Source organism: Nycticebus coucang, chromosome 22, assembly GCF_027406575.1.
Source record: "Nycticebus coucang isolate mNycCou1 chromosome 22, mNycCou1.pri, whole genome shotgun sequence".
Classification (NCBI taxonomy): domain Eukaryota; kingdom Metazoa; phylum Chordata; class Mammalia; order Primates; family Lorisidae; genus Nycticebus; species Nycticebus coucang.
The window spans coordinates 12,505,973-12,519,107 of NC_069801.1; the positions used below are offsets into that span (position 1 = coordinate 12,505,973).

Genomic DNA, 13,135 nt, shown 5'->3' on the forward strand with positions numbered 1-13,135 from the left:
CAACAAAAACAAGTTACAACTCATTCTACCATAAAAGCCAGTTATGTGGTAGCCAAAAAGTTAAAAGCACTTACTGATAGTAAATTTGTTAAGCAATGTACAGAAAGCACGGCAGATGTAGTTTGCCGCCAGCCCACAGGGCCCAAGGCTGCTGCTGTTCTCCAGGGTAGTGTGTTCTGCTGGCTATCCCCACATCTCTGAGGGCAGCCCCTTCCCACACTGGCCGTGGGCTGCAGGGGTTCTGATCTGGCCAGGGGTAGGCTCCTGGATGGGAGATGGGAGTCTGGTGTTGGGGCCTTTTAGCAGAGCAGTTCTGACCTGCTACAGTCTGGTCTGTCCATCTCATGTTTCCCTGTGACAGGGGAATAAGGCCCCTACCCCTCAAGACTATTGGTATGGGTTACAGGAGATGCAAGTGGATATCACATAACAGCCAGAACGTGTCAACCACTTTTTCCATGGATGCTGCCCCAGAAGGGGTGGCCACTCCCTTGCAGACTGGAGGTGCAGAGGGGTATCCTCCAGGGCAGTATCAACGTGCCTGGGAAACACCAGGCGACCAAGCCATGTGATGGGGAATCCCATGTTTTACCCATAGACAGACCTGCAAACTGCCACTGCATGCTGCTTCTGCCAGTAATAGACTTCAGGACAGGCTCCCCTTCTCTCTAGAACGGAGGCAATGCCTGCTGGCAGGGGCTGGTCTGACCGCTGTTGCCACTCAACATAAAGCAGCCAGCACCCAGAGGCGCCAGTGACTGGTGCTGGCCTCTCTGCAGCTGCAGGGAGCCAGTGGCCTGTGCAGATAATCCAGTCTAGAACTGGGCCAGGGCGGCCAAAAGCAGCAACCTAAAAGTGAAGGCCCTCCTGCCCAAGCGCGCCCCAGCATCTGCACAGGACTGGCCCTTGGTGCCCCCTGGTGGGCATCCAGCCACACTGCCCACAGTGGTGAGTGCATGCGTGGCCAGCATCCTTGGAAGGCTCCCTTCTCAGTCGGGGGTGTGAGCACACTCTTCAGGGTACAGTCCGTGCCAGCCCCTATTCTGGATGCTTCCCGGACTGATCTCGTTCTCACCCTCTTCAAAGCCCCAGTAAGACTAGGAAAAACTTATTTCTGAACTGGACTGAAGCGTTGATACCCACACCCCACACACACTTCAAGGGGCAGAGCTGGGGGCTCCACTCACCTTAACCCCTGTGTGATTTAAGCTTAGAGCTCCCCTGGGGCCACCTTTCTCCCGCCACCCTTTTCTGTGACTGCCAGGCTTGGGGGCGCCTGCACAGAAGGCATTGAGAAGACAGATGTGTTCTAACTGAAAAAGAAACAAAGGCCAAGACAGTAAACAATGATGCCATTTATTTAAAATGTTTACTCCAAGAAATATATATATATATAAAAAAAAAAAGACAATTACAGCACTAAACCAGGCACCTTCGACCAAATCACAACCTGCTCTTCAGCTCCTCCGCACCCTTATGCCTTGTCTTTGAAATTCTCCTTCCTGAGCTGGAAGACTGGCCAGACACCAGCAGGGCCAGAGCCAAGCACATCCCCAGCCAAGCCAGGCTGCTGTGTACCTTTCTGCAGGAGTGCAGGACCTCCCCTCCCCCTTGTTCGAAAGGATCTTCCCCATTAGGAAGTTCATTTTAAATTCTAAGCCAAAAGGAAGTGAAGGGAGGTACATGGGGCCAGGTGACAGGGAAGTCTTCACTCGGAAGGTGCCTTTCCTGCTCCTGTCCCCAGCAAGGGTTCCAGAAGAGGCTGAGGCTGATTCATGGGAGGCCTTAGGCCCAGCTACGCACAAGGAGGCTTCTGCAAAGGCCAGGACCCAGGGTGCTGCTTCCTCGACCCTCTTGGTGACACAGAGCACAGCTGCCTGAACTGTGCGCCAGTAAAGACCTATCCAGGGAAACGGATTAGGTAGTCACATGGAAGCTTTGAGTTAGAGATAGTGATTCTGGGTTGATTTGGACAAATCAAGTTAGTTTAGCAGAAGCTCTGAAGTTGCAGAAGCTTCTCCCCTGGACTATTGATTGGACATAGGACAAAGAGATGAGCATGATGGTATCAGACTAACTCTTAGAAAGATGCAGGCCAGTCTCCTCCTGCAGCATCTTGGAACTGGCCAGGACAGTTGCTGCTATGGGCCCTGCTAGGGCAGAAGTCACCATAATAAGGAGTGACGGGGGTGGAAGACAGGGAAAAAAGCAACGAGGACTAGATCATTTTTGGCATTTTAACATCGAGACAGTGACAAATGGTGACAATAGCAAAAGCAAAGCAAACTGAAGAGACCAATATGGAACTTTCCCGTCCACCCCAGTCTCACACTGAAGTCTTACCCCCACCTCCCCCGTAAGCACCACTGAACTAAAAATCTATTTTAAAGCACCCAAACCAGTCCAGACCCTCTGGAATCCAAGAGCCCCAGCCAGAGCTGTCACCTCTCTTGGGTCCAAGTGAGCGGAGGGTTCCGGGAAAGGCACCTCGTAACTCACGCAGCACAGTGCACATTGGTGGCGAGCTTGGGCAGAGGGCACTTGACGGGAAGCGGGTGGCAGTCACAGCATCGGCGCTGACACACAGGAAGGGGGACTTCTTCAGTAATCCCAAGTATTTGGTACCAGAGCCAAGCAAATGCGACTAGAGAGCTGGGTTAGCAGAACGGTACCCCAAGTCTCAGAAACAGGACAGCCCACTGTAAGCAGGATCCAGGCAGGGGTAGAGAAAGAAAAGGCCGAAGCACAAAGGTGATAAAGGCTGGTATGACAAGAGCTGACCCTTCCTTGCGAGGGCTGGACAAAGCACTTTTTACTGCTGGCTGATAAATCTCTAATTGGCGAGTGCTAGTGACAAGGCCCGCTCGGCAGGGAGCCACGAAGCCGGACCTTGCAGAAGACATAAATGTTCCTCATCTCTGCCCTGCCCCCAAGCCCCCATGGTTCCACAATCACCTGATTTTCATTTGGGTTTCCTTTACAGCTGAAGTAGATAAAAATGGCGAAACACAGACCCCAAACCCCCACCTGGGGGGGTGGGGGGGGAGAATGGCAGATTCTATTCATGGTGCAGCCAGAAGGCCGTGGGGAGAAACAGAACAAGCGCAGGCCTCGGCTGGTCTGCAAGAAAAAGCAGGAAAGGCGTGACCAGGGTGCTCCAAGACACAAGTGCGGTTTTGCCTGGATACTGCTGGTTCCCGTACAGGACGTCTTTTCTGAGTAAATGGTGATTCCTCTTCCACGCAGCACCCACTCAGATCACAAGGCTAATCATGACTGGAAAGGGTGTTTGGGGAAGTATACTTAGAAGAAAAAAGAAAAAGCAACTTAAAAAAAACCTAGGTTGCTCAAAGTTTCTGCCTTTTTTGTAGGAATGGTAAGTCAACCATGAGCAAATATTTTAATTAAACATGAAGAGAAAAAAAAAACATACTTTGGAAAGCATACAGAAAAAGGTAGTTAATGTTGGGTCACTTATAAAACGGAACCTCAGGGAGTCTAACAAAAATGCACCTTCGGTCAACTTTTGCTTTTTTCAATTCCTCGTTTGACTTCACATCCCAGTGCACATGGAAATGACAGCTGCCGCGAGAGGTGTGGAGTTGGAGGAGTCTCCAGGACCATCAGAGGGTTCGGGGATTGTATTCTGGCAGTTTCTTGATCTTCTCTTTCTCAGTCTCGCTTTCATCTCTTGCTATCACCAAGGAGTGTGAGTAGCCCATGGCGACCTGCGAAAAATCAGTACTGGCTGTGTACAGAGTGCTGGGCACGTGAGCACAGCAAGGCCAATTAGTAACTGAGCACCGGAAGCTGGGCTGCCACGGAGGGAAATGGGGGACTCTGCCAGGCGCAGTGGCTCACACCTGTAATCCTAGCATTCTGGAAGGCTGAGGCAGGTGGATTGCCTGAGCTCACAGGTTTCAGAACAGCCTGAGCAAGAGCAAGATCCCATCTCTAAAAATCAGCCAGGCATCGTGGCGGGCGGGCACGTGTAGTCCCAGCTACTCAGAAGGCTCAGACAAGAGAATTGCTTGAGCCCAAAAGTTAAGTTGTTGTGAGCTGTGACACCATGACACTCTACCGAGGGCAACAAATAGACTCTGTCTCAAAAAAAAAAAAAAAAAAAAAGAAAAAATGGGGGCCTCTTGAGACGTGTATAAAAACCCTCTAAGGACAGCAAGTTTCCATGTGATCCCACCACCAATGAATGCCCTGCCAGCCAAAGGCTCTCAGACTACCAAGAAGATGCGGCTGGAAAAAAGCCCAGTGAGCCATCTCTGTTGGCAGGGACAGGCGGAGACTTAAGCTCTAGCTCCCTGTTGCATGGGCCTCACTGGATCACAGTCCTGCCTGGGTGAGGTACACACCCCATCTGGGTCTCAGCAGACAGGGCTGGCAGCCTGGCTAACTTGGCAGGAGGGGCCCTGCCCCACCATCTGCCTTGTGCAGCTTCTATTTGGTGAACTGCGCCCCAGCCTAGCAGTGAGTATCCAAGTCTTGGGTGAAGGTGCAATGGAGCTACAACGTGCTCTCCTGGGGACAAATCTGCTGTGGTCACACTGTGATGTATATCACAAGAGCTAGGACAGCCACCAACCCTGGCCAGCAGTCCCCTGAACTCTGTCTTCTGGTTGAGATGTTAGACGAAACAGCCCCAACGGGTGACTGAGCATGAACTTGCTCTACCAGCGATGGGTCCCAGCTGATGAGCCTTCTGGCTCTCATCGGCATGGTGGCCCACGCTCACCTGCTCAGAGAAGATGCCATCCAGAGTCTTCACCTCTTGGGCTGCAGTGGAAGACTTGGGCTTGTGGTCCCCGTAGCCCTGGCAGAGCAAACAAGAGATGCGAGAAAACGAGGATCAACATGGCCTACTCCGGAAAAGTGGGGAATCGTGGCAACAGCAGAAAAGCCACTAACCGGAGCCAGAGACAATGCCCTCTGGTCCCTCAGCCACTGAGCCCCACCACTCTCAGATACATGGGCCAGGCAGAATCTCCATTTACCCACAGAAGCTGTTACCAGCAGATGACTAGTCTGTAATCTCAGGAAGACCAAGGTGCTAGTTCTAACCTGTGAGGGTTTATTTGATAACAAAGTCCTTTGGGGGAGTACAGAAAGGTGACAGGAGCTGACATCTTAAGAAAAAAACAGCAACTTCACCCTTTCAGGACAAGGTCACAAACAACGCTGGTCAGTGATGTGCCCTTGATGCCTCTGGTTTAGAGGAACAAATAACCACCATCCAAACCACAAGATTTAAGAGAGAAATGGACACTACTGATTAGTAACAACTGCAAGGCAGTGTCCCCCAACCAGAGATAGGAGGACCTGGGCAAAGACAGGTGGGCCTGCCCAGACACCTGAAAGCCTTCCCCAGAAGTCTCCCTGTTCCCCTCTAGTTTCAAAATTCATATTTAGAAGGTCTAGGTCTATTATCTGGCAGGCCCCCCTAAAAAATATCTGTTCTTCTCTAAGAACAATCCATACAAACTGGAATAGGTCCTACCTCTTTCCTTTCAATGTTTCAAATGGGCACCTCTGAAATCCCCCATCCAGCCAGATCTCTGCACATGAGGGTGTGCGGAGCCCCGTGGAAAGGAACACCTGTATGTCCACCCCAGCATCGGCTCACAGAACCAGGAAAAGCCCTTCCTTCCCTTCATCTCCACCAGCAGGGTTGGCTCCCACCCATGAGAGAATAGGGGAGAAAGATGGACCATGTTTCTAGCAGGAAATGAGGATGAAATTATGACCAGAGCGCCGTCAGGATGAGCTGCAGGGCCAAGCTGTGTTAAAGATTCGCCTAGCACCAGAACCTAAAAATAAAAGACATTTGGTCTGGGAAGCCCAACTGTGAAATTGAGGGCCACTGGTTCTAACCTCATCAGTCAAGTAACTGAGATTAAAAACTGGAACACAGTCTCAGCGCCTGTGGCTCAAGCGGCTAAGATGCTAACCACATACACCTGAGCTGGTGGGTTCGAATCCGGTCCGGGCCTGCCAAACAACAATGGCGGCTGTAACCAAAAAATAGCCGGGCGTTGTGGCAGGTGACTATAGTCCCAGCTACTTGGGAGGCAGAGGCAGGAGAATCGCTTGAGCCCAGGAGTTGGAGGTTGCTGTGAGCTGTGATGCCACGGCACTCTACCCAGGGTGACAGCTTGAGGCTCTGTCTCAAAAAAAAAACTGGAACACAGATCTAACCCCATTTAGCAGAAGAGAAGAGATGTCGCCAAACCACCTAGAGACTGGCCTGACAATTAATGGCTATGCAGAGTGCAAACCACCGGCTAGTGCTGCTTATTGAGTTGAAAGGTTTCCCACAGGCAGGAAGACTGGACACATGCTCACCAGCCGTTCGATTTAAAATGACAGTTTCCACCATTTGGGCATGGTGGCACAGGCCTGTAATTCTAGCAATTTGGTAGGCCATGGCGGGAAGAACACTTCAGCCCAGGAGTTAAATGATGTTTCCCACTGGCTTATACCCTCTGTAGAGGGAACAAATTTGCCTCTTTCCTATCACCCAAGCACTACCATGGAGTCCCAATCATGGCTTACGAAATCCAAAAAAATCTGAAACTTCCCCATTTCTGTATTTTATAATGTGGACAGAAGTGGTTTTCATAATTATTTCATCAGCACAGACTCATCCTTAAAAGCTCAGGGGATGCAAAAATTATAGAACTTTGCAGAACACAATATAATAAAGAAAAAAAGCCCTAGTTTTCTTTCTTTTTTTTTTTTTTTCCAGTTTCTGGCCGGGGCTGGGTTTGAACCCACTACCTCCAGCATATGGGGCTGGCACCCTACTCCTTTGAGCCACAGGCGCCACCCCAAAAAGCCCTAGTTTTCTTCTGTATGTTTTTAGGAGGCAGTCTGAGAGAGCCTCTGTGGGGAGCCCGTCCTCTCCCCACCAGCACCTTACCAGTTCCCCGAAGGTCGGCGATGGGCCCCAGCTGATGGTGCTCTCGTCTGCGGCCACGATGATGCTGCTCTTCCTGCAAACAGCCAGGCTGTCACCACCATACCCAGCGGCCCCAGCCCTGGAGCCCACTCAGCTACTGCTCAAGAGCAAGGGCGTGAGCTATCGCTTTTAAAAGCCAAGGTCATCCCAGGGAATAAAAAAATACATAGTTAAAAAAAAAAAAAAAAGCCAAGGTCATCCCATTAAAACCTTCACAACGTATTCATTTCCAAATAGCAAAAACAACAAAGGGATGGGCGGCACCCATAGCTCAGTGGGTAGGGCAATGGCCACATACACCAGGGCTGGCGGTCAAACCTAGCCCAGGCCAGCTAAAAAAACAATGACAACTGCAACAACAACAAAAAAAATAGCCAGGCGTTGTGGGGGATCATTTTGAAGTCCCAGTTACTTGGGAGGCTGAGGCAAGAGAATTGCTTGAGCCCAAGAGTCTGAGGTTGCTGTGAGCTGTGATGCCACAGCACTCTACTCAGGGCAATAGCTTGAGACTGTCTCAAAAAAACAAAACAAGCAAACAACAACAAAAAAACAAACGAGCCAACAGGCTTCTCCCGAATCCTACTATTGTCCCATGCAGACAATTCAACTAAAAGGAGAATCTCTGACAAGTCTGGGCTAAGAACTGCCCTCCATCCCTACCCCAGGTTCTAGGGCTTTCAGTGGGAGGTCACTTTGGAAGACACACATGCCAGGAAAAGATGAGACCACGTCAGGATGAAACAAAAAATGCCCATTCCAAAGGCAGTGGGCCTTCATGCACAGGATTAAAGGTCAGATTAAGCTATGCTGACCTCCGCCTAATCTGTCTCCCCCAACACCTGCCAGTTGATTAATCAATTCCTCAAGAAATGCTAGAGAGGGCTCAGCGCCTGTGGCTCAAGCAGCTAAGGTGCCAGCCACATACACCTGAGCTGGCAGGTTCGAATCAAGCCCAGGCCCGCCAAACAGCAATGACAGCTGCAACCAAAAAATAGCTGGGCGTTGTGGCAGGCACCTGAAGTCCCAGCTTCTTGGGAGGCTGAGGCAAGAGAATCACTTGAGCCCAAGAGTTGGAGGTTGCTATGAGCTGTGATGCCACGGCACTCTATCCAGGGTGACAGCTTGAGGCTCTAGCTCCAAAAAAATAAATAATAAAAAAATGCTAGACAGGGTGGTGCCTGTAGCTCAAGCGGCTAAGGCACCAGCCATATACACCAGAGCTGGCAGGTTTGACTCCAGCCTGGGCCTGCCAAACAATGACAACTATAACCAAAAAATAGCCAGGCATTGTGGTGTGTGCCTTTAGCCCCAGCTACTTGGGAGGCTGAGGCAAGAGAATCGCTTAATTAAGCCCAGGAGTTGGAGGTTATTATGAGCTGTGACGCCACGGCACTCTACCCAGGGCGATAGCTTGAGGCTCTGTCTCAAAAAAAAAAAAAAAAAAAAAAGAAGAAATGGTAGAGAATGAAACAAGTGTCCTGAAACTGAGAACCAGCTGGGTAAAGTGGCTCACACCTTTCATCCTAGGACTATGGGAAGCCAAGGTGGGTTTGAGCTTAGGAGTTCAAAACTAGCTTGGGCAAAAACGAAATCATGTTTCTACTCAAAACAGAAAAATTAGTCAGGCATTGTGGCAGTCACCAGTAGTCCCAGAAACTTGGGAGGCTAAGGCAAGAGGATCGCTTGAGCCCAAGTTTCCCAGTGTGTCAGAGTAACTAAAATCAAACTGTTTCCAACTGTGAACAATTTCCAACCTATAACTTTCAAGCAGAACATATCAAGCTCTGCTTGTTTATTTCTTTGGAGAATCAGTATCTTCAAAATGATCCCCCAGCCCTGTGAAGAAAGGGAACAAGAATCTGCTCTACCTCCCGAGCTCTCTCCCCTCCTGCCCCCACCAGAGTCAGTGCATGAAATGCCCAGACAGGGACAGCCTCACAGTCAGCAGGACTGGGGCCCTGTCAGGGAAGAGGCACCCATGGCTGAATCCAACATCCCCGTGGAAGGAAGAGATGTCACATTCACCAGCAGATGCCGCCACCTACCCGCAAGCCAGGCTCCTGATTCTCCAGCCACAGAGGTCCTGTACTGCTTTCGGATACATAGTAGACTCACGGGAGGTATTGGTAGCTCCCCAGAAAAACAGACCACCTAGGAGAAGACAAAACCCATTCCCACTGTGATTAGACATCTCGAGAGCTGACTTTCACCTTCAGCACTATCAAACTAAAAGATGAAATGACAAGTGAATTTTGTGTTTAAAAGAACACTATTTGAGGTTCATGGTCTTGGGACAGGACAAGGCCCATGTGGCACCCCCCCCCGCCCCCCGCCGACCACAGCACTGATCTGCAACAGAGGTAAAAGCCACAATTTGGTTCTGGGCACCTCTGTCCCTAACTGGCTCAGTGCCCGTAGCTCAGTGAGTAAGTAGGGTGATGGCCTCATGCACCGAGGCTGGCAGGTTCGAGCTCGGCCCAGGCCTGCTAAACAACAATGACAACTACAACCAAAAAATAGCCGGGCATTGTGGCCGGGGCCCCAGCTACTTGGGAGGCTGAAGCAACAGAATCGCTTAAGCCCAAGAGTTTGAGGCTGCTGTGAGCTGTGATGCCATGGCACTCTACCGAGGGTGACATAGTAAGACTCTATCTCAAAAGGAAAAAAAAGTGACTAACCCACTTCACTGACAGCAAAGGAGCAGGTGTAACCAGCGTAGATCTGGGAGGCCCCACGACCAGGGAAATCAAACAGCTTCACCAGGCGAGGGACCATCTCATCCTTCTGCTCTGCGTGGCCCAGCCGGCCATAGCCACCAAAGCCCCAAGAGAAGACTCGCTTCTGGGAGTCCAGGACCAGCTGCAGGGAGAGGAGAAACAGTGCTGGAACTAAAAGGCTTTCAACAGAAGTGACGAAGAGACGCATCATCTCTGCACGGAGAAGCTGGTGCAAGTGCTAGGGACAAAGGAGCAGCGACATCAAGGGCAACCTCTACCTGCCTCCAGCGGTGGGGGAGCCACCAGGAGTGCGCAGCGGAAGGCCAGGTCGCTACTTTCTCTGCCAGGAATTCTATTTTCTAGTCTTAAGTCTCAAGTTTTTTCCTGTGCTTGGTCAGAAGCAAGAGGGCTATGTCTCCACACAGTAAGGCAATGCGTTCAATTTCCTATTAAAATACCGACTTAACTGAAGAAAGAACAAAGAGGAGAAAAGGCCTCCCCGTTTTGGATTTTTCTTAAACAGCCCTCCCCTGACCGCGGGTACACACGGTTAACCTGTACCCGGTTGCTGTGGAAGTGAGCACACAGACACTTCAACTGATAGAGTCTATCTTCCTTTTTCAAGGGTCTCCCCTGTATCCTCTGACATGTAAATTCAGTATCTTTGTACAACTTACTAAAAAACTTGACCTAAGAGGCCCTAAATAAGATCTGACTTTATTTCCCGACTACATGAGACAAAAGAGAATCAGTTTTTAGGTTTGCAGAACTGAAGCTGCCTACTCCAGTCCTAGCCATATTCACTCTGCACTATCGTAGCAAAAAGAATGCAGAGAAGCAGGTGGGCCTGTTGTCAGCAGAAAGACCAATATGGTCTCTAGAGCCTTGCCCAAGGCTCTTTCAACAGGAGAGAACCACACTTTACTTACTGGTGTTCTCAGGAAAAATAACGGCAAAAAGGCAGTTAAGGGCGGCACCTGTGGCTCAGTGAATAGGGTGCTGGGCCCATAAACCGAGGGTGGCAGGTTTGACCTGGCCCCAGCCAAACTGCAACAAAAAATAGCCAGGCATTGCGATGGGCGCCTGTAGTCCCACCTACTTGGGAGACTGAGGCAAGAGAATCGCCTAAGCCCAAGGGCTGGAGGTTGCTGTGAGCTGTGACTCTGCCAAGGGCAACAGAGTGAGACTCTGTCTCAAAAAAAAAAAAAAAAAAAAAAAAAAAAGGCAGTTAAGATACATAGACACATAAAAAACTGTTATTGCAACTGACCTCTAAGAAAACAACCTTAATAATTAAAAACTATGGCTGGGTGGGCACAGTGGTTCACGCCTGTAATCCCAGCCCTTGGGAGGCTGAAAAGGGTGGATTGCCTGAGCTCACAGGTTCGAGATCAGTCTGAACAAGAACGACTCCCCCATCTTTAAAAAACAGCTGGGCGTTGTGGCGGGTGCCTGTAGTCCCAGCTATTTGGGAGGCTGAGGCAAGAGAATTGCTTGAGCCCACAAGTTTGAGGTTACTGTGAGCTAAGACGCCATGGCACTCAGCCGAGGGTGATCAAGGGAGACTGTCTCAAAAAAAAAAAAAGAAAAACTATTCAATTCTTCAGTATAAGATATTGTCTACTGACCTGGAAAGATCCCATGATACTGTCTTAATATAAAAGACAAAAGCAAAACAGTGTTTACTTTGTGATGGGGGGTGTCTGTTTAGGTTATGTCTATAAGTCGTGGGAGAAGTTCTCATAGGACCTCAGGGCCAAATGAATGTTACAAACCCTCTGAAGAATGCAGGATATACACATGGGATCAGTTCCTGTCCAATACCATGTTTTGGGACACTTACACACAAATACACCCTCAGCCTGGCATGACTCTCTGGAATCGAGAAGAAAAACTCAAGCCTTACTGTGTGGTTAGCGCCACAGGCCACGTCTCGCACAACCACGTTTGGTACAGGCAGAATCTGCCCATCTTTCGTCTTCTCAATGAAGATGGCCACTCTCCGGGGTACCAGCTCACAGTCGTACTCTATCCGCTGTGCCCGGGCAATGAACTTCCCATCCGAGTTGTGTCCTATAGTGATTACAGAGCCAGCATCAGCAACCACAAATGGGGCACAAGGGACATGGCAAAGTACTTGCTGACTGCAGCAGGGAGTCTGCAACAAGCCCAGGCCACCTGTCCCAATCGGGCCAGTCTGGGCCCTACCCAGACACTTCGGTCAACAAAGAACATTCTCCTATTTGAGGCACAGCCCAATTAGCAGGTCACGAAATTAACTTTCTGTGTTGAGACCAATTCCAATTACTTTAGAAAAGTGAATGGAATAGCATTAAAAAACACCAAAGGATACTCCTCATAGGGGTGTTTTGTTGCCAAAATTCTTAGTTATATCGAGTATTCTACATTCAGATTGGGTTGCAGTCAACAAACTTGGGAAGCTGGTGATCCAAAAGAACAGTCTATCTACCAAGTAGCATCTGCGCCATAGCTGGGGGACCTCAAGGAACACCAGATGGGCCAAGAATGGACAGCAAATTTCGACACACAATTCCAGGCTTCTGTTTTTCATGAATTACCAGTAACCTTAACACAAAAGCCTGCAATTCATATGCTCTGACATACACCAGGCCAAGGGTTCACAAGGACCCAGCTCAGCACATCACCATACTAGGAGCCCCGCTGCTGTACAGCCCTGGGGACACACCGAAACACTGCCCCTGCTCACTGGTGGTACTGCTATTTGTAGTCACAAACTGCTCGTAACCCCATGTTGGAGTCATCAGTTTGTCAGCTGTCAAACTGTCACATCATAGTTGGGCACGTTGTTAGCCCCCAGCCTGTGGTTAATCCCACCCCCTTGACGGTGTACTTGTTTGCACATTGACACTTTGCTGGTGTGTCAGAGAGAATGCTGTGTTATTTAAATAGGCAGCCTTGACTGGGCACCTGTAGCACTGTGGTTACGGCGCCAGCCACATACACCGTGGGTGGCCGGTTCGAACCCAGCCTGGACCAACTAAACAACTGCAACAAAAAAATTGCCGGGGGTTGTGGCAGGCACCTCTAGTCCCAGCTACTTGGGAGGCTGAGGCAAGAGAAATGCTTTAAGCCCAAAAGTTGGAGGTTGCTGTGAGCTGTGGTATCATAGCTCTCTACTGAGGATGACAAAGTGAGATTCTGTCTCTTAAAAAAAAAAAAAAAAAAAAAAGTATGTATTATGACCCCAATTTTCCACTGCTGAGCTGTTCTCTTTCTGCTGGAATACGCCTGTCAATTTAAAAGTCCAAGGACAGTCATTAAGGATTCCACCATCTTCAAAGCTATGATGAATTTAAGGACATCATAGTAAACAAAGTGAGTCACAGGACACTGGAAGCTGCCTCTCACACAAAAATGGTGTTTTTGGGGATACTTGCACTCTTTTGGACAAGATTTCAATAAAGCA

At 49.6% G+C, this 13,135-nt stretch overlaps 1 protein-coding gene across 1 annotated transcript in view; it reads right to left on the bottom strand.

The window, feature by feature from the left end:
- Positions 1 to 1,335: 1,335 nt before the first annotated feature.
- RCC2 (regulator of chromosome condensation 2) overlaps positions 1,336 to 13,135 on the bottom strand; it is a 30,438-nt gene continuing 18,638 nt past the window's right edge. The window contains exons 8-13 of the mRNA XM_053576175.1: positions 11,594 to 11,760; positions 9,649 to 9,829; positions 9,016 to 9,121; positions 6,932 to 7,004; positions 4,748 to 4,825; positions 1,336 to 3,728 (exon numbers count right to left, since the gene is read on the bottom strand). Coding sequence (XP_053432150.1) covers positions 3,624 to 3,728; positions 4,748 to 4,825; positions 6,932 to 7,004; positions 9,016 to 9,121; positions 9,649 to 9,829; positions 11,594 to 11,760 — 710 coding nt within the window. The 3' untranslated portion in view covers positions 1,336 to 3,623. The remainder of the gene's footprint in view (positions 3,729 to 4,747; positions 4,826 to 6,931; positions 7,005 to 9,015; positions 9,122 to 9,648; positions 9,830 to 11,593; positions 11,761 to 13,135) is intronic.